Here is a 22,850-nt window from a genome sequence, read left to right as displayed (position 1 = left end):
TATGTAGTTGTAGATATGTACATAATTACTCTAAGAACAAATTAAATTATTTTCATAGAAAATATTTTAACTTGTATTTTTTAAGTAGTAACACTACTATTATGTTATAAACATTAAATAAATGTCATATACAAAGAAAAAGTGACCAAGGCCTCCAGTGTTCCGAGCTGGAATCGAACCAGCGTACTCCGCTTACCGGGCGAATGCCTGAACCACTCGGCCATCGGTGCACGAAGGCAAGGGTCGAAATTTCCAAGTATATGACATTCCCGAAGGCTCGTGGCGCCCTCTGGATGCCCTCAGGGATGGCAGAGGGCGCCACGAGCCTTCGGGAATGTCATATACTTGGAAATTTCGACCCTTGCCTTCGTGCACCGATGGCCGAGTGGTTCAGGCATTCGCCCGGTAAGCGGAGTACGCTGGTTCGATTCCAGCTCGGAACACTGGAGGCCTTGGTCACTTTTTCTTTGTATATGACATTTATTTAATGTTTATGTACATAATTGCCATATTTGACGATAATTGTATAAAATACTTATAAGTTTGATGTAATACAAATTTATATTGGGTTTTTATAATTAAATAAATTATTCTATTCTATTCTATTCTATTCTATTCTATTCTATTCTATTCTATTCATATTACTATTGTTTTAAAAGAAATTCTTGCAATGATTGTAGAATTGTTACACAGCGACCACAGCGTAGGTAGTAGGTACGAATATGTATGTATTTTACCTATATGTATAAATATTTATACTGGGGAAACTTCATACAACCCACATAGCCAGTATCTCGACGCTATGGTCGGTAGGGTAAAAAGTACTTCCTTGCATTATCGCTTACAATTTTTTCCATTTTGCTTATACTTATTGCAAATGTAAACATATAAAAGGCAAGCAAACAACGATCTTCTTACAGCACATTGAATGTAATAGTTATTACGGATGCAGGATACTCGCCGATGCCTACTTACTAATCCCTTCCCACTGAGCCACCTGCATTTTACACTGCCTAGATATCGATTGCCGACCGATTATTCCGACCCCAATCCCTATTCTTATCCCCGTCCCTATCTCTATCCTTGTCCCCGTCCCCGTCCCCGTCCCCGTCCCCGTCCCCGTCCTCGTCCCGTCCCTGTCCCCGTCCCTCCCCTATCCCTATCCCCGTCCCCGTCCCCTACTCCTATCCCTATTTCTATCCCTATCCCTATCCCTATCCCTATTATCCCTATCCCTATTATCCCTATCCCTATCCCTATCCCTATCCCTTGCCCTATCCCTATCCCTATCCCTATCCCTATTATCCCTATCCCTATTATCCCTATCCCTATCCCTGTCCCTGTCCCTGTCCCTGTCCCTGTCCCTGTCCCTGTCCCTTTCCCTGTCCCTGTCCCTGTCCCTGTACCTGTCCCTGTCCCTGTCCCTGTCCCTGTCCCTGTCCTGTCCCTGTCCCTGTCCCTGTCCCTAACCCTATCCCGTCCCCGTCCCTGTCCCTGTCCCTGTCCTTGCCCCTGTCAAATTATCATGCTAGAAGGTGAACTTTGAAAAATCCTTTCTTAGTGCTCCTCTAAGGAACTTCCGTGTCAATTTGAAATCTCTTGAACCAGAAGTAAAGATGAAAACTAAAGCTATACTTATGGCTATTTTGGATATTTTAACCCCATTGCACAACAACATCAGGGGAGAAAATCTCTTTTCCACGTCATTAGATTTTAAAATCGTTGTATTTATTGTGATCAGCGACCTGATAAACCATAAAAACGATACCCATATTGTGTTTTTGACTTTACCCCCTTTGCACCCCTTTAGGGGTCAAATTTTCAAAAAACCTGAAACATGTATTTAGTCATATGTCTTTAGGAATCCTCCTGTGAAGTTTCGAATAAAATAGTCAAACTAATCTTGTTTCCCCATACAAACTTTGAACCCCCATTTCACCCTTTTAAGAGGAGAATTTTGTAAAATCCTTTCTTAGTGCTCCTCTACACCATATAAGGAACCTATGTGCCAAATTTGAAAGCTCTAGGACCAGCGGTTTCGGCTGTGTATTGATATATTATGTCAGTTAGTCAGTCAGTCAGTTTCTTCTTTTACATATTTTTTGATATTTAAACCCCATTGCACTACAACAGGGGAGAAGGTATTTCACTTTCGCCTCGTTAGATTTTAAAAACGTTGTATTTATCGTGATCAGCGACCCAATAAACCGTAAAAACGATACCCATATTAGTTTTTTGACTTTATCACCCCCTTTTTACCCTTTTAAGGGTTAAATTTTCAAAAAACCTGAAACACGTCTTTAGTCATATGTTTTTAGGATCCCTTCTGTGAAGTTTCGAATAAAACAGTGAAACTAACATTGTTTCCCCATACAAACTTTGAACCCCCATTTGACCCCCTTGGGAGGCGAATTTTGAAAAATCCTTTCTTAGTGCTCCTCTACACTATATAAGGAACCTACGTGCCAAATTTGACATCTCTAGGACCAGCGGTTTCGGCTGTGCGTTGATATGTCAGTCAGTCAGTCAATATCTTCTTTTATATATTTTTTTGATATTTAAACCCCATTGCACCACAACAGGGGAGAAGGTATTTCACTTCCGCCTCGTTAGATTTTATAAACGTTGTGTTTATCGTGATCAGCGACCCGATAAACCATAAAAACGATACCCATATTGATTTTTTGACTTTATCACCCCTTTTCACCATTTTAGGAGTTAAATTTTCAAAAAACCTGAAACACGTATTCAGTCATATGTCTTAAGGAATCTTCCTGTGAAGTTTCGAATAAAATAGGCAAACTAATCTTGTTTCCCCATACAAACTTTGAACCCCCATTTGACCCCCTTAGGAGGTGAATTTTGAAAATTCCTTTCTTAGTGCTCCTCTACACTATATAAGGAACCTACGTGCCAAATTTGAAATCTCTAGAACCAGCGGTTTCGGCTGTGCGTTGATATGTCAGTCAGTCAGTCAGTCAGTCAGTCAGTCAGCTTCTTCTTTTATATATTTAGATGATTTTGTAATACTAAATATTGAATAAATTGATGGATTTGATTTAGTTTGATGTTTTAGTCAGATGTTCGTGTTGGTGTGCTGAAAAATTTTGTGTTGCACTCGGGGGCAAAGTTTGTTTAACCTCGCAACGCTCAAGATTCCCTTTTTTGAACTCGTTCAATATTGAATCTTTTTCGGGTATCAATATTGGCACGTGTTAAACAACAACTTTGCCCCCTTGTAAAACAAATAACTATTTCTAGTAGAATGACCTGATGCACAGATAATCTATTCTATAGATTAACATGACTGTGTTGATTTCCCTTGATTAGGTACGTAAAAGTATAATTTACTATTTAACATTATTTTTAAACTCCAGAGCAATGAAAACAGAACACATTTTTATTCACTTGCGTTGTTTGCTTTGTTCTGTGTGGATATTTTCGAAAATTTGTTATTTCAAAGAATGACAAAACTGATCCATATGATAACCATGTAAATGACATGTAATTTTATTATTAATAAATTGATTATGATTATTATGATCTCTGTAAAACAGAAGTGATCTCTCTAAGTGAACTGTTCCTCGAATACAGATGTAGTGCAAAATGTTTTTCTTCCTATTATCACGGAAACTCGCGAACATACGAGCACCATGCTATTTCAGTCAGCCTCAGTACAAGAACGATGACCGAACTGGCATGATAAATACGAACATTTCCGACGAAATACGATGGAAAACAATAGGGAACTTGACCGTAGTTAAAATAAAATATTTTATATCGTGCACGAAATAAAGCATTAAATAATTATAAGAAAAACATGGACAGAAGTTATTTTTAAATCCAATTTATATTTAATAAGTCAGGTAGAAATATATAAAGTAACTGAGTTGACCGTGACGTCACTCAATTCGATTTCATATAAATTCCATATTAGCAAGTCGTTCAAATTCGTTTTGACAGTTCTTAAAAAGACGCTGATTTGACTAGGAGGCAAGTAGCCTATTATGCATTACATCTGTACACTAAGTTAGGTTATTTAATTATTCAGCCAAAGCAAGTATAACTGAATTGGTAAGACTACATTATTAGTAACATTTTTTTTCAAAACTTATATAATAACACCACACAGCTCGTCTTTAGACAAGAATAGAACGTTACGTTAATCTGCGCAATGGCCAGAAAGACCCATCTAAAAACCTGCATATTTGAAGCCTCAGTAAAAAACCAAATGCATTTAATACAGTGCGTACAATGGAGGCCGGGACGACCTTTCGTTTCACGCCATTAAGTCCAAAAAGACTGCAGGTTATATCGTTCGATCGCAAGTTGTATAACAGCAAAAAGGTCGGAAATAGGACAAAAGGTCCCTGACAAGTTATTGAAGCTATTGAAGATTGACAAAAATGTGCGTTAGGGATAATCAATTTAGAAGGTTTGTGAGCATAGTATAGGTGTTGTGCATGTAATATTTTTTTCCCCTCACTAGCTCGGAAACACGTGTTTTGTCCTTTAATACCAGCGGTAAAAACGCATTTTATCCACTAGTGGGTAAAATAATTTGACCTTGAATATAATCAAATTAACTGCTTTAAAGTTGATAAAAGTAGATGAATCTAGTAATAAAGATGATTTACCACCTGTGGAACTACTGGAAACAGTGATAAACGCATTTTTTGCGTTGTAGTTTCCTCGCTATAGTGAGGGGAAAAGTTTTGTGTTACACACGGGTGCAAATATATTTTACTTCTCGTGTGTTAAAAAACTCGCAAGTTCAGGATTCTATTCTCGAACCACTCGCTTCGCTCGTGGTTCAACTATAGAATCCTTTCACTTGCTCGTTTTTCAATTCCACACTCGGCGTTAAAATACAACTTTGCCCCCTTGTATAACAAATAACTAATATTGTGTAGGCTTTCAAGCTGGGACTATTTGATAGGTACATTTAATTTTATGTCTTGCGTCGAATTCATTTTGATCTATATTTAGTGATTAGTGATTACAGATCAGGGTAGAATTACCTAAAATAAAGTACACTAAATCAATTGTTCAAGTTTAAAAGTGTTGTGTTTAGATAAGATGACATTATTAAAAGGTCGCTAGTACGTGTCTTTCTTTTAAAGCTTCGTAGTTAATAGCCATCCAAACCTTTAAAAAACCCTACTAGTGAGATAGTTGTACTAACCTGAGCCAGCGAGGATTGTGCGAAGATCTGGTCCGCGTGTTCCAACAAGATCTCAATGAGAACGTTATAGAGCTTGAGGTCCAAAATGGCTGCCACTAAAACCCTACTAGTGAGATAGTTGTATCATAGAAGTAGGATGACAAAGAAGAATTGTCAAAATATCAAAAGCGAGATCATCATTTTATTGGAACAATTTCAAGTGTCGCTGGGAGTACCAAATTCAGAAATTGTGTTTGATTACGTGAATAATTTGCATTTATAACTGTTTAAACGAAATAAAAAAAAAGTCACCTACTGTATCCTCTACATACAACCTTTTATACTGAAAAGTCCGATTAAAATCCGTTAACTTAAATTGAGTAGGCCGCTAGCGACCGCTGCCTGCAAAATGGTCACGTTTTTACAAGTTTTTATTCAACTTGCCTTGCTAGTATGTTAGTGTGCGTCAAAACGTAGAATCTAAATTTGACCCACTTCCCGGTTGCTGATTGAGCTGAAATTTTGTACACATATGTAAACCACGTGACAATGCAACATTATGGTATCATGGAGCTGATCTGATGATGGAGCAGAAAGGTGGTCATAGGAACACTGTTATGAAACGTCTCGGAGAGCAGTAGATGACTGTTGAAAGAAAGGTACAGTCGGCGATAAAAGCTTGTGCTAAAAACGACATTTTTGCAAAAAACTTATTTCATTTGCCTCTTTTTCACTTATAGGATATATCATATACGTGAAAGCTTGTCTTAAGGTCTGTGAGTTGTACTAACCTGAGTCCATTCTGAGCCTGCGGGGACTGTGCGAAGATCTGGTCCGCGTGTTCCAGCAAGGTCTCAACGAGGACGTTATAGAACTTGAGGTCCAAGATGGCGGCCACGGACTCCCGAGGGGCCCTTAGAAGGGTGGGCCCGAAGCACACGGCTAGGTTGGATGGCGTCATCAGGTTGCGATCCGAACGCGCTGCTACCCGTCTACAAATAAAATGGAAAATGTAGTTGCTATAAAATTTCTAAAATACAAATTAAACATAAATTCATATCAATAATAAACTAATATTATAAATGGGAAAGTGTGTGTTTGCTTCTCCGTCTTTCACGGCAAAACGGATCGACTAATTGACGTAATTTTTTTAGTGGAGATAGTTGAAGGGATGGAGAGTGACATAGGGTACTTCTTGTCTATTGCTAACGCGATCGAAGCCGCAGACCAAAAGCTAGTCCATAATAAATATTCATTTTATTTATGGCTAAATGAATTAAAACATAATGGAGTTTGCTGAATTCGACTGACCGAATTATACCTACATAGCAAATTAACAGCGTGGCGTGCGACAAATTAAATCATTCATAATATTATTTATTATTTTATTAATTACATTTTAACCAAATGTATGAAAAGCCATGATATGTCACTTGCATGTGTCGCGAGGGATTCAGACAGGGCTCGGAGGTAGCTCTTGAGACCTTACCGTAAGTGAGAGATTACCTTAAGTGACTACTGATCTATGACCAGCCGCAGCATATCCTTGTTCCTCTCCGGCAGTTGAGCCACTAAAGTAGCTTTCCTTTCCTGCCTAGACTCTAGTTTAGCCGCGGCTAGGAAGCAAGTATATAAAGCATCGGTCGCGAGGGGTTCGGGTAACGCTCTTAGGTAGCTCTTGAGAGCTGAGATGAGTATTTTGCTCTTACCTTAAGTGATCAATGACCAGCCGCAGCATATCTTTGTTCCTCTGCGGTAGCTGAGCTCATGGATAGTTTTCTATGTATATAGCGTATTTACTCTATTTAAGTATGTATATCGTCTCTTAGCACCCATAGTAGCTTTGCTTAGTTTGGGGAGGAAGCGAGTATGCAACGCTGAGGGTCGCGAGGGGTTGCAACGCCCCAATGGCTCTTGAGAGCTGAGATTAGTTTATTTATTTACCTTAAGTGATCTACTGATCTATGACCAGTCGCAGCATATCCTTATTCCTTTGCGGCACTTGAGCTACTAACGTAGCTACAGCATTGACCCTTTCCTGCCTCGACTCTAGTTTAGCCGCGGCTAGGAAGCGAGTATGTAATTAGCATGGGTCGCGAGGGGTTCGGGTAACGCTCTTAGGTAGCTCTTGAGAGCTGAGATGAGTGTTTTGCTCTTACCTTAAGTGATCTATGACCAGCCGCAGCATATCCTTATTCCTCTGCGGTAGCTGAGCTACTAACGTAGCTACAGCATTGACCCTTTCCTGCCTCGACTCTAGTTTAGCCGCGGCTAGGAAGCGCTCTTGAGAGATGTGTGTATGAATGCATGGGTCGCGAGGGGTTCGGGCAACGCTCTTAGGTAGCTCTTGAGAGCTGAGATGAGTGTTTTGCTCTTACCTTAAGTGATCAATGACCAGCCGCAGCATATCCTTGTTCCTCTGCGGTAGTTGAGCTACTAACGCAGCTACAGCGTTCACTCTTTCCTGCCTCGACTCTAGTTTAGCCGCGGCGAGGAAGCGAGTATGTAATAGATGTGTAGCGAGGGGTTCGGGTAACGCTCTTAGGTAGCTCTTGAGAGCTGAGATGAGTGTTTTGCTCTTACCTTAAGTGATCTATGACCAGCCGCAGCATATCCTTATTCCTCTGCGGTAGTTGAGCTACTAACGCAGCTACAGCGTTGACCCTTTCCTGCCTTGACTCAAGCTTGGCCGCGGCGAGGAAGCGAGTGTGTAACGCATGGGTCGCGAGGGGTTCGGGTAACGCTCTTAGGTAGCTCTTGAGAGCTGAGATGAGTGTTTTACTCTATTACCTTAAGTGATCAATGACCAGCCGCAACATATCCTTGTTCCTCTGCGGTAGCTGAGCTACTAACGCAGCTACAGCGTTGACCCTTTCCTGCCTTGACTCAAGCTTGGCCGCGGCTAGGAAGCGAGTGTGTAACGCATGGGTCGCGAGGGGTTCGGGTAACGCTCGGAGGTAGCTCTTGAGAGCTGAGATGAGTGTTTTGCTCTTACCTTAAGTGATCAATGACCAGCCGCAGCATATCCTTATTCCTCTGCGGTAGTTGAGCTACCAACGTGACGCTACAGCGTTGAACCTTTCCTGTTTCGACTCTAGTTTAGCCGCGGCTAGGAAGCGAGTGTGTAACGCGTGGGTCGCGAGGGTTCAGGTAACGCTCGGAGGTAGCTCTTGAGGGCCGAGGTGAGAGTCTTGCTCTCCCACTCGAGGGGGTCAGCGAGCGTGGGGGGAAGGCGGGCGGTCGCTGCGCAGGCGACTAGCGGGATACTTTCGATGCGACGCCGGCGACTCTGGGGCAACAATTATCGATTAATAATATACACAGTGTTTTTTTTGTTTTCCGTTAAATTCGACACACTAGGTTCATTATCAGGTAACATTACATTTAAGAGCATAACCCGAATAGCGGTTACGAATACCACTTCCTTTTTTAAAATAAAACATGAAAATTTAGTTAAATTAGGCGCAATTAAAACATTTTTCATCATTTTCATACATAATAAATGAATTTATTAGTGTGAGAGACCCTTAAGAATAACATTCAAGTTAGTGTCAAGTGATTGACGGCACATGTCAAAACAAATAACATTAGGAATTGGTAAAGGCACACACAAAAGGTCACACACGTGTTCAGAAATAATCTTTATTTTTTTAATAACTCGATAACCGTAAGAGTTAAGACGCTAGTTTCTTAGAGATATTAATTGTATTTGATCTAAAGAACCTTCCCTTAAAGTTAACGGAATTAAATAAAAACAGGGTGTATAAAAGATTGGGAAGAGCAATTTTTTATAGGGTTTCGATTTTGTTAGACGATGTGAAGTAATTCTATTTTCAAAAACTAGTGGCTTTATGAGCTCAAGGAGATGTATACATATAGGTAAGTATAGCTAGCTGTAAAGCTAAATATTTAATCCGTTGAATTATTATCAAAGTAAGTCGAACAGTTAAATTGGTTTTAAGAGTCATAGACGGTATTGTCACTTCTTTAAGATAGATTTCGCAATTTAAAAAAAAAATGTTTTATGAAAAAACTTCTAGACGGTTATTAGACGGCATATACCCCTTAATAACAACGTAAGGCCGGTTTTAATGTACCGACCGCGCGGAGCACGACTAATTTATGTGAAGTCGATGTTGTCGTTCGCGTGGACCCTTCGGCTTTACTTTAAAACGACTGAACTTTGCAAATTAGTCTGATGCGGATGCTCCGCGCCGTTGGTCCGCGACTAAGGCCCGATTTAGACGGCGTGCGAACTCGCATACGATTTTAGTTACATTGCGGGCTGTGGAGGTTAACATTCAGCACAGTTATCAAATATCCAATTACTTCGGGCTCGCGCAAAAGGAGATAAACTTATTTTAATATACACCTGGTGAATGGAGCCTAAACATCGCATCGCATGGAGCATCGTTTTCAGTGTAAGCACAATAACTTAACCAAAATTACAGTTAAATCAACCTATCTCAAAAACTATAAGAGATACTTTGATCAAACCAAAAATCGTTGAAAGAGTTAATAAGCATGCATCACCTCTATTTTTTTTAGAATTTTATACCCCGTAGTTATAAAAATAGAGGGGGGGGGACATACTTTTTACGACTTTGAGAGCTGATATCTCAAAAACCGTTCACTTTAAGAAAAATGTTTTTTAGAAAACTTTATATCATTTTAAAAGACCTTTCCATTGATACCCCACACGGGTATGTACATCGAAAAAAAATTTTCATCCCTCAGTTACATGTATGGGGGCCCCACCCCCAATTCTTTTTTTACTATTTAGTGTCATAATTTTGTAGCGGTTCATACAACACATATTCCCATCAAATTTCATCACTGTAGTACTTATAGTTTCCGAGTAAATCGGCTGTGACAGACGGACAGACGGACAGACGGACAGACGGACATGACGAAACTATAAGGGTTCCGTTTTTGCCATTTTGGCTACGGAACCCTAAAAATGAAAGTGTAACAAAATTAAATCCAGTTTATAATGGTCCATACATTATAATAGAGGATATGGAACCTAATGTAAAAGTTTTAAAAAATAATAAGGAAGACATTGTTCACAAAAACAGGACAAAACTTTATTGTACTTAAACCAAACAAAAAATAATAATAATTATATGTTTAGAATTTTATTCTTAATTAGGTATAAAAAAATGTCACTTAAGTAACTTTTTTTTCTTCTTCTCCCCGGAGATGAGGTGGAGACCCTAGTTATAGTTATATGTGACAACTCTAGTTGTAAGAATATCATTCACTGTATTGTGGTTTATTCAGTAATAAATAGTCTTTAAGGTGGCTCGCTTTCCATACAAAAAACATCTACCATTTATTTAGTCACCGCACACTACAACTAAATAAAAATATGTGCATACATCTACTATACATTATCCGTCGTCGCGGTAGTGAATGAAATACATTGTTTCATACAGAAATCATGGACAAATCCATGTGAATTTTTTATTAATTTTACGTAAATGTGCGTGCCAAATTTTGTGTACAAACACAGAGCCGTCATATTTCGCGCATTTTTAGTTGACATTGTCATCAGTGACATTTGGCTCTTGACAAGTAATTATTTAAAGATATTGGTTTAGTTAACTCAAGCAGACTCAGAAATAATGACGCATTTTGTCAACAAAGATACATATCGTGTATTTCGACACTGCTAATGTAAATCGAAATGGCGTCTCGGTCAAACGACTGACTATGATGCAGAAGATCGTGGGTTCGAATCCGAAGTTTTTTTTAATCATTTGAACTTTTATGGATTTATTAAGTATTTTTTATTTTTTTAATGGAATATTTGACTATTACTATATTGCTTTCCTATTTTTTATTTTCGTACAAAAATACAATACAATCCTATTATGCCTTTGTTGATAAAATAAAATATTACACGTCTGGTATAATACATTATACATAGGTCATAGTGTGGGCATAGTATTAGTAAAGTATTGCATTTACTGAGCTGGTTGACCTATGTTATTGTTGTGTGAATGTTTTTCTTCAACAACTAAATGGTTATATACAAGAATATGGGTAGCTTTTGCACATTGTAATTTTTCCTCAGTCACCCGTTGACCACGAACGCTGTAAAGTGTTTGAAACATCGGGATGAATTTTAAACTCATTATACGCGATTTAATCCGTTTTCATAGTTTTTATTTCATGAGTAACTATCGCGGTAACTGAAGACAATATTAACTAAATGGTTACAAATAATAATTATCATCAATATAATCTGGTCCAGGCAGGCAATTATGGTCGCGCGATAAATGATAAAACATCTGGCCGTCCCTATAATCGCACTTACTAATAGTGCGACAGGGACGGCCTGATATTTTATCGTCTATCGCGCGACCATGCTACCCGTGCTGTACTAGCTTTTGCCCGCGGCATCGCTTGCGTTAGAAAGAGACAAAAGTAGCATATGTCACTCTCCATCACTTCAACTATTTCCACTTAAAAAACATGTCAATCCGTCGCTCCGTTTAGCCGTGAAAGACGGACAAACAAACAAACAAACACACATTATCTTTGGTGAAACAACGAATTCTTCCACTTCAGGTTATAGAGTAACCAGCTTTTCCCATTTATAATAAACTAGCTTTTGACCGCGGCTTCGCTCGCGTAAGAAAGAGACAAAAAGTAGCCTATGTCACTCTCCATCCCTTCAACTAAATCCCCTTAAATAATCACGTCAATTCGTCGCTCCGGTTTTGCCGTGAAAGACGGACAAACAAACAGACACACACCCTTTCCCATTTGTAATATTAGTATGGATTTGACATTATTATTTATATTTAAATAATTATATATGTATAGCCCAATTTCGTCGGTAACAGCGTGTTATGTAATGGCGTCGTTGGTGAATAGTCGTCTGTCACGCCGTGAAGGTGCGTTCGATTCCCAGGATTCTATAAACTTTTTGTATTTTTTTGGATATAAATTTCGTATTTTTTATTGACCGAGCAAGAATGGAGAGCCGAAGGTATCAATTTTATCTTAGAGAACATATTGATTTTTTTATTGTCATTTTGATTTTCTATTTATTAGGTTGAGATATAAAACACAACTTTTAATACCCTCGCTAAATATAATATTTTATCGAAATTACTCCTTAGATAAAAAAAGTCCACTTGAGTTTTTAAAGCATTACGTTACTCAGTTAACTATTGCATTTTCATTTACTAATTTAAGATTTCAAAAGCGATTTGAATACCCTTGCTCCATCGAAAATAAACAATTAGAAAAAAAAATCATTCGAATCGTAGTTTAGAAACTAAAATTTATCTATACTTTTTTGGAATTTTTTAAAATATCAGATTAGGATAATTAATTAATTATGTTAGAAATTCTGAGTTCGACGAACCCAAAAATTATTACCATGTAAGAGAATAGGTTTTTAATCTTTTTTGTGGAAAACGCTCAGTAACTACTGTACGAGTACATATACATTTATGTATAATAATAAAACAAAAAATAGTGTCTCATAGTGTTGTGTTCCTGCCGGTGAGTAAGGCTGCCAGAGCTCAACGAGGGTGTGGGATGCTGACGACGGGAGGACTTACGGAACTAATTTGTTCCGTCTATTGTCCTTTGAGTTGTCGACAACCCAAACCCTCCTTTGAACTTGTACACTCCTTTTTGCTGTGCACACTCAGCAAATATTCTAATGGGGCGGCAACGCGCATGCGACACTCTTTGAGTTGCAGGCGTCCATAGGTTACGGTGACCGCTTTCCATCAGGCGGACCGTATGCTTGTTTGCCACCGACGTAGTATTAAAAAAAAAAAAAGAGAAAAAGTTCTGGATTCGAACCCAGTACTTCCATGCAAATCATGCGATGGCACGTACGTATTTACCGCAAGGCTATTTAAACAAGCTGTCGCCGCGTGAAATTATCGACTAGAAGGAATACAAAAACACTGCCTGTACGACTCCACAAAAAAAATAAGACTGGTAATTTGCAGATTAACGCCATCTAACGCAGCCTGAGCTTCGGGTAACCTAAGCGAGCCACCTTAACACGATTCACACGTATTCCTATTTACTACTCCCCGCACCACACCTTAGCAATGTAATAAAACTCGTAGGCGAGTTCTCGTACCGTCTAAATGGGCTCTGAAAGTAGCCTAAAACGATATAGCAGGGGGAAATTAGCTAAAATTACGGCATAATTAATGGAAGGTTTTTTTAAATTGAAATATGTACGTTATAGACCAAAGTTATTTTTCATCAACCCTCCCCACTCCTCCCTCCTCTGCGTCACCCCTCTACCCTCCCTTAAAGTGCCGAAAATGCGGTTTTTCTCGATTTCTGACAAAACTGTTGAAGATACAGAAAAAGCGCGTAGGAACGAAGTAATCCTTAATAAATTTACTACAAATCATTCATTAACACTTTGGTTCTAGCACTTATAGTTTACGCGTGATCCGTCACGAAAGTTGGTCCTTTGCTGCAATCTTCTTTAGTGAATGTTAAGTTTTCGCCCAAAATGCATACGAAATCGTCGAAATTTGTTTGATATAACTAAAATATTGTAACTCATGACTAAAATAAAATTAAGGGGGAAAAATCACTACCATGGGTGGAATTTCCAATATGTCTTGGAATTCCAGTAACTATTTAAGACGTAATATTTTCACGGTAGTAGTCGCTAGGAGTACCATTGATCTATATAGTGTATCTATGACTGGGGATGAGCTTTTGGTAGCTGTTGGTAGAGCCCATGGAGTATCAATCCAGTAGCCGTGAGTTCAAGTCCCACCCATGGTAGTGATTTTTCCCCCTGAAATTCATTTTCAGTTTATAATATTTTAGTAATATCAAACAGATTTCGTAAGCAATTTGGGAGAAAACTTAACATTCACTAAAGAAAATTTCAGTAAAGGACCAACTTTCGTGATGGATCACGCGAAACCTATAAGTGCTAGAACCAAAGTGTCAATGAACGATTTGTAGTAAATTTATCAAGGATTACTTTTTTCCTACACGCTTTTTCTGTATCTACAACGGTTTTGTCAGAAATCGCGAAAAACCGCATTTTCGGCTATTTAAGGGGGAAGAGGGGTGACGCAGAGGGGGAGGGATGGGGAGGGTTGATGAAAAATAACTTCGGCCTGTAATGTACATATCCCAATCAAAAAAAATCTTCCATTAATTATGCCAATATTTTCATACATAACTTTCCAGAAGCAACGGACTAATAAGTCGTAAACCAATTACCTGTATAAGCCCTGTTCCTCGAGCCCCCGTTCCTCTAACACCTGTATGAGGCGGCGCACGAAGGCGAAGCCCGCGTCGTCCAGCGCCGCGCCCGCCTCGCCCGCGCCCGCGCCGCGCGCCGCGCCGCCGCCCAGCTCCGCCACGCCGTTCTGCCACCACACACGGGATGTACAGAATACCACGCCACACGTCTTACGGCCCAGCCGAGACATTGGTCTAAGCGCGACAGCGGTGAGCGGCGGCCATACATTGGAGCGAAACACGGCGATGGGACTTTTCATTCGCACGCATGGCTGCCGCTCACCGCTCACCGCTGTCGAGGCTGGGCCGTTACGGACCCGTAGATAACTTCCTGGGGCTCCTATTTCTGTGCAGTTTGCACTTCAAGCGTCTGAAGATACCTAACGAACTTAACATTAGGTAGGTTTACAACAAATAAGCATTTAGCCACTGTGCGTATGATTATATGATCGATCCCTTTGACGTAGAACTCTTAGATATTTCAGAAACTTATAGAATTTGAAACCGTACGACAAATTGTACGCGAAACCCGACAGACTACAAATAGTGCCAAATGATCAATCGACATATCGTCACTACTTTGAAAAAATCTCGTATCTCACGCTGCTCCTCAAAGTTACAACGCAGTAAGTCTATATGCATTCCATACTACTTACTACAATTTTCTTTTCTCAAACATGCAATGAAATATTGTCTTTACGTTCCTTAAAATGGGCTGGGAAGTATCGCTTTTTGGGCGCAACAACTCGAGAGGACTGTAAAGGGATTTCATATTATTTTTTTAGGCCTAGGCCTGCAAAGTAACTTTTTTTTATAAAATATTGTCCTTTAGAGCATTTTTTTTTATTTCATTGTATGTTTGAGAAAAGCACTATACATGCCTCGGCGTGAAAACGGATTCCCGGCCTCGTATCCCTATCCGGCCTCGCTCGCACGCTCGCTCGGCCGTATATACCCACTTGGCCGGAAATCCTCATTTTCCCGGCCTCTGATGTAATGTACTATTTCTCAAACATGCAATGAAATATTGTCTTTACGTTCCTTAAAATGGGCTGGGAAGTATCGCTTTTTGGGCGCAACAACTCGAGAGGACTGTAAAGGGATTTCATATTATTTTTTAGGCCTAGGCCTGCGAAGTAACTTTTTTTTATAAAATTATGTCCTTTAGAGCATTTTTTTTATTTCATTGTATGTTTGAGAAAAGCACTATACATGCCTCGGCGTGAAAACGGATTCCCGGCCTCGTATCCCTATCCGGCCTCGCTCGCACGCTAGCTCGGCCGTATATACCCACTTGGCCGGAAATCCTCATTTTCCCGGCCTCTGATGTAATGTACTATTTCATTGACAGACGAAGATACAAGTTTTTTTTAAAGTAGTGACGATATTACGTTTCGACCAAACTATCTCAACAATTTTTTCAGATATTAAATAATTTTTCGACGAAAAGTTTAGACGCGTTTCACTTTACTTAGTGATACCTCTTACGAATGATTATAAAATGTAATGACTGATGAGATTCTTCTAATCGGTATTCGGCCAAAAAAGCCGTCAGCTAATCTGAAATCAGCGTATTTTTCTCGAACAATCAATCGAGCACTTTTTTAAATAGTAGTGACACACACCTCACTAGCGTCATCGATAACATACCTGTGGACTGAGCGCTCGAAGCCAAGCATTCCTGTCCCGCTCTGATAAGGCCTGTAATGTCAGTGGTGTTCGTTCTCTGTCAGCTGGTAACGCGTCCCAGCAGAATCTCCGCTCCGTGTCCGTGACTCGCCGCGCGCCGCAAACGCATACGCTTTCTGCTGGCGCCGTCTGGTATAAAAGTGGAGATTACACTGAATTAAACATTCACGATTATTACACATAATTATCTTTAAAATCGGGACTTAATCGCGTATGACTACATATTAAACTGACCACCAACGTTTCAGGGACGCCGTTGTCCCCGTGGTCTCGGAGAAGACTGGCTTGAAATGACATCAACACCTTCTGACAGCCACGCGAGTTTTTCGAACTACCCGCACTTGGTTTTGATTATCAACTAGAACTGTTTTGCGCACTAGGAATGTTACTCTGTCGACACACAACACTGACGATATTTGATTTAACGACTGTCGATATTATTTTCCGCTTACACTTATTAATAATAGGATTCCATGTGGATGAGATCCTAAAACTTTCGTCCCGATTGATAGAGTAACATCGCTAGTACGCAAACAGTTCAAGCTTAATTGTTTTAATAACTCGATAACCGATAACCGAAAAGTTAAGATGCTAGTTTCTTAGAGAAATTAATTGTATTAGATCTAAACAACCTGCCCTGAAAGTTAACGGAATTCAATAAAAACAGGGTGTATATTTCCTCTCGTCTTTTTATATGCGAATTTACACAAATCAAATGTGGTGTAACTTGTTTGCAGTAGGTCATCATCACCAGTAATCAGCTACGCATTACTTACAGTTTTGGGGTTGATTTGGGAGTAGGGAAGCAATCGTAACGTGCGCGAATTCTTCTCATATGTGCAGTAGTGCTTGCTCCATGCCGTGCCAAATGCCTCTGCAAAAAACATGACCACATATTAGAAAATTATCTACAGAGATCCCTGGACCTCGGGAAGACAGAAGTTATTTACCCCCAATCACAATGGAATGAGTGAAAGGCTTAACGGAACTATGCATAAACAAATATTCCATTTATACAATTATTCAAAAACTGAAGGGGACTCTTCGTTTTACTTGCGAATTCCTACTTTGTATTTTCAAGGACTCCGATTTGGCTACTAATCTCGTTAATTAAAATATTCTCGAAGTTGATGGAGCCACTGAAAGTCTTGACCCTCGATCAAATGGAATTACTGAAAGGTGAAATGGGACTATGATAAACGAATTGTACGTTCAAAATCTTGTTATTGTCTCTCAATTATACTGTTTTATTAGAAAACAAAAGACTACAGAATTAAGCTATGTAGATAGTGATAGTGTTGAATACTCAATATTTAATTATTTACTTGGCCACCACTTTGTAACGCTTCAAAGCTACTACAAAACTTTTTTCTGAATCCATAAGAACGTGCCAAACATTTTTGAGCCTATTCCAAGACAAATCGAAGGCGAATGTAAAAAATATAATTCTGTAACTTATGTAGTAATTAAATAATTCAGCGGCGGCTGGTCCATACAAGCCGATTCCCACCGGCTTGCCTAAAATTTTTGCTCAGTGTTGCCTAGCAGTTTTTTCACCAGCCGCCACTGATGCTCATCAGGATTACTTACTCTTCTCCATAAGGTAAAGGTAGCCGGCTCGCGACACGCCGCCCGCCGCGTCTGTCGCCTCGCCCGTTTCTTCAGCTTCCACTTCTTTATTCTGGTAACACAAACCGATATTTATTAAATGTTTAAAAAAAAACGTGATATACATAAGGCCAACTCCATGAGGCATATTTGTTTCAGCATGGATAAGCCAAACCCAAAAATACATCTTGCAAACAATGTCACAAATTACATCTTCGTTTACACAGATTTGGACATAGTTTAGGAAAAAGGTTCCCACTCAAAAATATTGCCATTGAAATAAATTACTGACAGAAAGTTGTAAATTTTTTGTGGGTAGGAATCTTTCTTAGTTATCTACGTCCAATTTATTTATAGAAATGTATTGAATCTGCTACTCGTAGTTTCTACAGGACTAATCTCTGAATTCCCTCGTAAGTCACGTCTAACTCGCCCGAAAATAATAAAATGAAGGATGTCATTGTAGTCGTCACATTTTTAAATAAATTGATTCTAAGCGGCAACCCACATTCAGGCGATGTCGTAAACTCATAAGACGCGGAACGGAGTCTCCTCAGTACATTTTGTATAGGAAGGACGTAAGACGCGCCCTAAGCAACGCGGCGCGCTCCTCAAGCGACGTCCGTTCCGCGTCTTACGACATGCGTCGCCTGAGTGTGTATAGCCCTAAAGATGACTTTGCCCCATTCTGTCATCACAAATGCCTTACATAGTTAACTCTAGCATTTTATTCGAAACTTTAAAAAACAACAAAAACCTACGAGAACTCACCATTTGCCGCACCTCCATCATCTTTTTCATGAGCGACTCTGTCTGCTTGCTCGTCTCCTCGAAATTGGTCCGCGTCTGCAACACGCACACAGTCAAAACGCTTCGACACACATACGCAACATCATGCATTAAACGCCAGTGTTACCAACTTGGATAGGAAACTTTTAAACACATTATAACTTGTAAGCGGGGATTTTAAACTGACATAGACATCATATACTAAAGAAAAAGGGAACGGGAATCGAACCCGGGCTTACGCGGCTAACGTCCTTATCACTAGACCATCCAGCCATCATGGTACTCATTGAAAATTCTCTGGTGTATGTCATGTCTGTAAGGCTGGTAAACATTAAGTTTTGACACTGACCCCTACCTCTACGTTTTGCTACCGTTGCCTGAGAGGAGACAGTCTTTTCTGTAATCAAGTCACGGTAGGTTTACAAATTATAATGTATAAAAATCGTGAAAGTAAATTTTAAAGAGGCGCTCTTTTACCGTTTGGTATAAAATAAAATTCTAAGTTGGCAACACACACTCGCATGCTGAATCAGTGTTCACTCACACGAAAACCACATACTGATAAAACTCAACAAGTTTCCAATTCTAAACCAGGGGCGGCTCACTCCGCGTTTCTTCCGTTCATTTCGACGGCCGCGAGTTCGCGGCCCATAAAGTTTGACAACCTTCACGCTGCGCAATAGAACTCAATGTCGCATGCAGTCCGTTGACAGGTTGTTGAGAGTGAGCCTTCTGTACTTGTACTTTTATATATTCTGTGTCCTAAACCAAGAATCATTTCGATATAAAGGTATGTATCTGTATTGTATATCACGTTTCAAAGGAAAGCCGATCTTCGGTGGAAAACTTTATGAAATTATGAAGAGACTGCTCATAGTCTGGATAAGAAGGTCAGTTTCAAGTTGCTTTCATAAAAACTAGTGTCTCCGCCGAATCCTTGGATTAGTTGCCAAAGTGTACTCTAGGCCCCCATAAGGCGTGGAAAAATTATAGCGCTACGAATAAGATATCTTGGTTAAAAGAACCGCAAAAGGCCTAGATTAACCTACATAAGGAATGCACAATAAAATCGCAAGTTTTATCAGTGTGAGGCAAAAAAGGTGAGCGAGCAGTTAAGGAAGCCAGATGAAATCGGGTCAATCGCTGATGGCTGGTTTAATAATGGCGTTAGGAATAAAAACAAGTAAAAAAACACACAGGCGCGATTGTTACCGGGCTTATCATTTTAAAGTAATTAGTAATTTAACGCCAATGGTTCACAATTTTTATGATTTCAAAAACATGTGTTGGGAAGCGTGGCACGCAAAACTCGAACACACGTAGTGAGTTCTGTACCTATGAACATTCTGTCGGGATTCCCTTAGTTGTGCCGCACCTTCAGTGGTCATCTGTCACCTATGCGTTACAAATACTTTGACATTAATAAATATGCGGTAATAAATTTCCTTTTTTTGGGAGGCATCTGTGTCACTCAATAAACAAGGGATATTGCAACGTTTTCAAACTTTTTGACATAGTATTAACAACACTTGTATCGTTCTAAAATCCACGACATCCAACCCAATACATGGAGTCTTCCATGTCGCCTGATGTCAAAAACGATGGTAATTTGAACTGATCTACAATGTATTTCAATAGTGCCACTGTAACAATATACCAAAACAGCATCTTAGGTCCGTACTAGTTGATATTCACACGTCTTAGTGTATGGATAATGGGGGATGTCTGAAAATTTTAAAATCGCCTGATATTTTTTCTGGTGATAGGAATAAGCATTTCTATTTACAGAAAAAAGTTACAGATTTTTTGGTGGCACCATACATTTTATAAAAATAAAAACGTGTTGCTCGACTGCGCGTACGACCCACTTCGGCAGTTATGAGATTTGTCTTAGTCTTTAAAAAAATTCCATTTTGAATCTGTGCTGGCCACAGACACTGACAGTTGATTGTCAGCTTGACATTTTTCTCGGAGAATTCATAACCATATCTGGTGAACTATTTATTACTGTTTTCGACTCATTTTCTCTCCCTGGCCTCTGATTTTGCCTCCTTCTACGACTACCTTCGCTCTCGAACCCCGGACCGTGATTTTACTGGCTTAAAACGACGACCTTTGATTTTAAACCCTGGACCTGATTCTACTTGCATTAACGAAGACGTGTGCTTGCCCTGCTTGCTGCCGACGGCCTTTGCGTTGAACCCCGGACCTGATTACAATTTTTAAGCCCATTGAATTGGGAAAACGTGGATAGGTACTAGCGATTTTGTAAGAGCTAGTTCATCTAATTTGCCAAAATGTGGAACAGCGACAAACACAATGCCTGTGAAGAAGAAATTGATGAAAGATGCAGAGATATTTTGGACAGAGAATGTGTATCCCATTAATTTTGAAAAGTGCAACTACATGTTATTAGAGTGTAATAAACATAAATTTGTCTTGATCTATATTAACATTATTACTCATTTTAGCACCCATAAGTACGTTTTCACATTATTCGATCTAATACCAGATGTTGGACCGATATCCCATACATTACAGGCGTCGTCTTGGATTTTTTCCATTGAAATCCTTCCGACATCCGATATTGGGTCGGGTAATGTGAAAACAGGCTAACTCCTAGTAGTGATTCATAAGCGCACCTGCCTACAGATGAGAACTAGAGAAGGACCTGTGCCCTAAACAAATAACTTTAGATTGTTGGTTTATTGTCTGCTTTAAGTAGTTAGTGCTCAAAAAGGAAATGAGTTTGCGGTGTGACGCCTACTGCTTTTCACATCACCCATTCAGAAAGGGTACTTTTCGGCCCTGTTAGGAGGGAATTAAGTGACACTTTTCTGTTCAATAACTTTGTCTGGCCTGTATAAAATATTAACGCCACGGAAAGTGTTTGCACATAAGTAATAATCAGTAATCAGTAATTCTTTATTGCTATCATAGGTACATAAGTTGGTACATTTTAGTAGGTATAGCACAGCTATGAACCCTGTAAGGGCACTGCAAATATAGTTCTTAATAACTAAAAATCTTAATACTTACAATCTTATAAATCTTAATACCTATATAATATTGCTATGAGAACATTTTTATGTTGTAACATATTTTAATATTATGTATAAAAAAATTGTGTTGATTAAGTGCATAATATTTTTACAACAGACCTGGGGCCTATTGCATAACAATTTACAACTCATATTACAAGCGGTAGTCCCCCTCCAATTCATTTTATAAGAAAGAGAGTTCCGCTTGTAATACAAGTTGTAAATTGTTATGCAATAGGCCCCTGATTAGTATTTTGCTTATATGATATGAAAAAAAAAGTGTCAAATGGTAGCAATAGTAGATTGTGCAACAAGGGAGAAAAATGAGATATATATCTTGAGTGTAGCAAGGTATTCTTAAATTTAATCCTGAGCGTAGTGAGGGATTCAAGTGTTAAGACACAAGGTGGAATTAAATTTGCTACACATATTAACATCAACTTTTAGGAAATTTATATATAATGATATGTTATATGAACATAAAAAATGGTATGTTATGTAACCATGTAAAAAAAATGTGTCCTTGAAGGGAAAAGTATCACTTTGGTCCCTAATAGCAAAGAGGAAAAGTGCCTCTTTGCACCCTCCTCGCAGTGCAGGGAAGAAAATAACCCTTTCTTTTCGAATCCCAGTCACTACACTCAGTATTCAATTACATATAGAATACTTCACTTTGTTCACAATTCAATTTATATCCTCGCTATAAATATGCAATTTTGCTCCCTCGTAACACAATCTACTATAGTGCTGTTAATCATGCTTTAACAGTATGGAGGGCCATAGAAGAATATGGAAAGCCATAGCCGACTGAATTTGATAGTAACTTGACAGTAACTCGACACACATGACACACACAAGTAAAATAAAACAACACAATAAAATAAATCAATTATATTTTATTATAGGACATTGCAAATTATAAAAAAAAATGTATTTTACCATATTTTTCCTATTGGTCTATCCAAAAAATACACATTTTATAAAATGCCACCGTGTCAGATATTTAAGGCTTTCTTTTTTATGATATTATTGCCAGCGTGTAACTGCATTTTAAGGTTGGTAAACAAGACACGGTATCTTACACTCAGGTGGTCTTCACAGCAAAATCGCACTCTGGTTGGGCAGTTCCTGCCAACCTATTGACACCAACTTTCCTTCAGCTCCTTTCTTAATATGAACAATTTTAAATCTGGGTTTTTCTGGTTGGTTTTAGAACAAGTTGGTATAAAGCATGTTTTGGGATCCTTATATCGTGTTTATGTACTTGCATTCATTATAACAAATAGTGTCCGGAACTTAAA

The 22,850-nt window shown here is 39.1% G+C and overlaps 1 protein-coding gene across 1 annotated transcript in view; it reads right to left on the bottom strand.

Annotated features, from left to right (window-relative positions):
* The window catches only part of LOC125236096 (rho GTPase-activating protein Graf), a 107,911-nt gene that overhangs the window by 20,874 nt on the left and 64,187 nt on the right, over positions 1-22,850 (bottom strand). The window contains 9 exon segments of the mRNA XM_048142791.1: positions 5,956-6,156; positions 7,748-7,909; positions 8,320-8,422; positions 8,425-8,453; positions 14,402-14,550; positions 16,073-16,240; positions 16,888-16,985; positions 17,702-17,792; positions 18,491-18,565. Coding sequence (XP_047998748.1) covers positions 5,956-6,156; positions 7,748-7,909; positions 8,320-8,422; positions 8,425-8,453; positions 14,402-14,550; positions 16,073-16,240; positions 16,888-16,985; positions 17,702-17,792; positions 18,491-18,565 — 1,076 coding nt within the window.

The sequence above is a fragment of the Leguminivora glycinivorella genome, chromosome 18 (genome assembly GCF_023078275.1).
Source record: "Leguminivora glycinivorella isolate SPB_JAAS2020 chromosome 18, LegGlyc_1.1, whole genome shotgun sequence".
NCBI lineage: Eukaryota > Metazoa > Arthropoda > Insecta > Lepidoptera > Tortricidae > Leguminivora > Leguminivora glycinivorella.
Note: the sequence above shows the minus strand (reverse complement) of the source record. Positions and strands in the feature narration are given on the sequence as shown.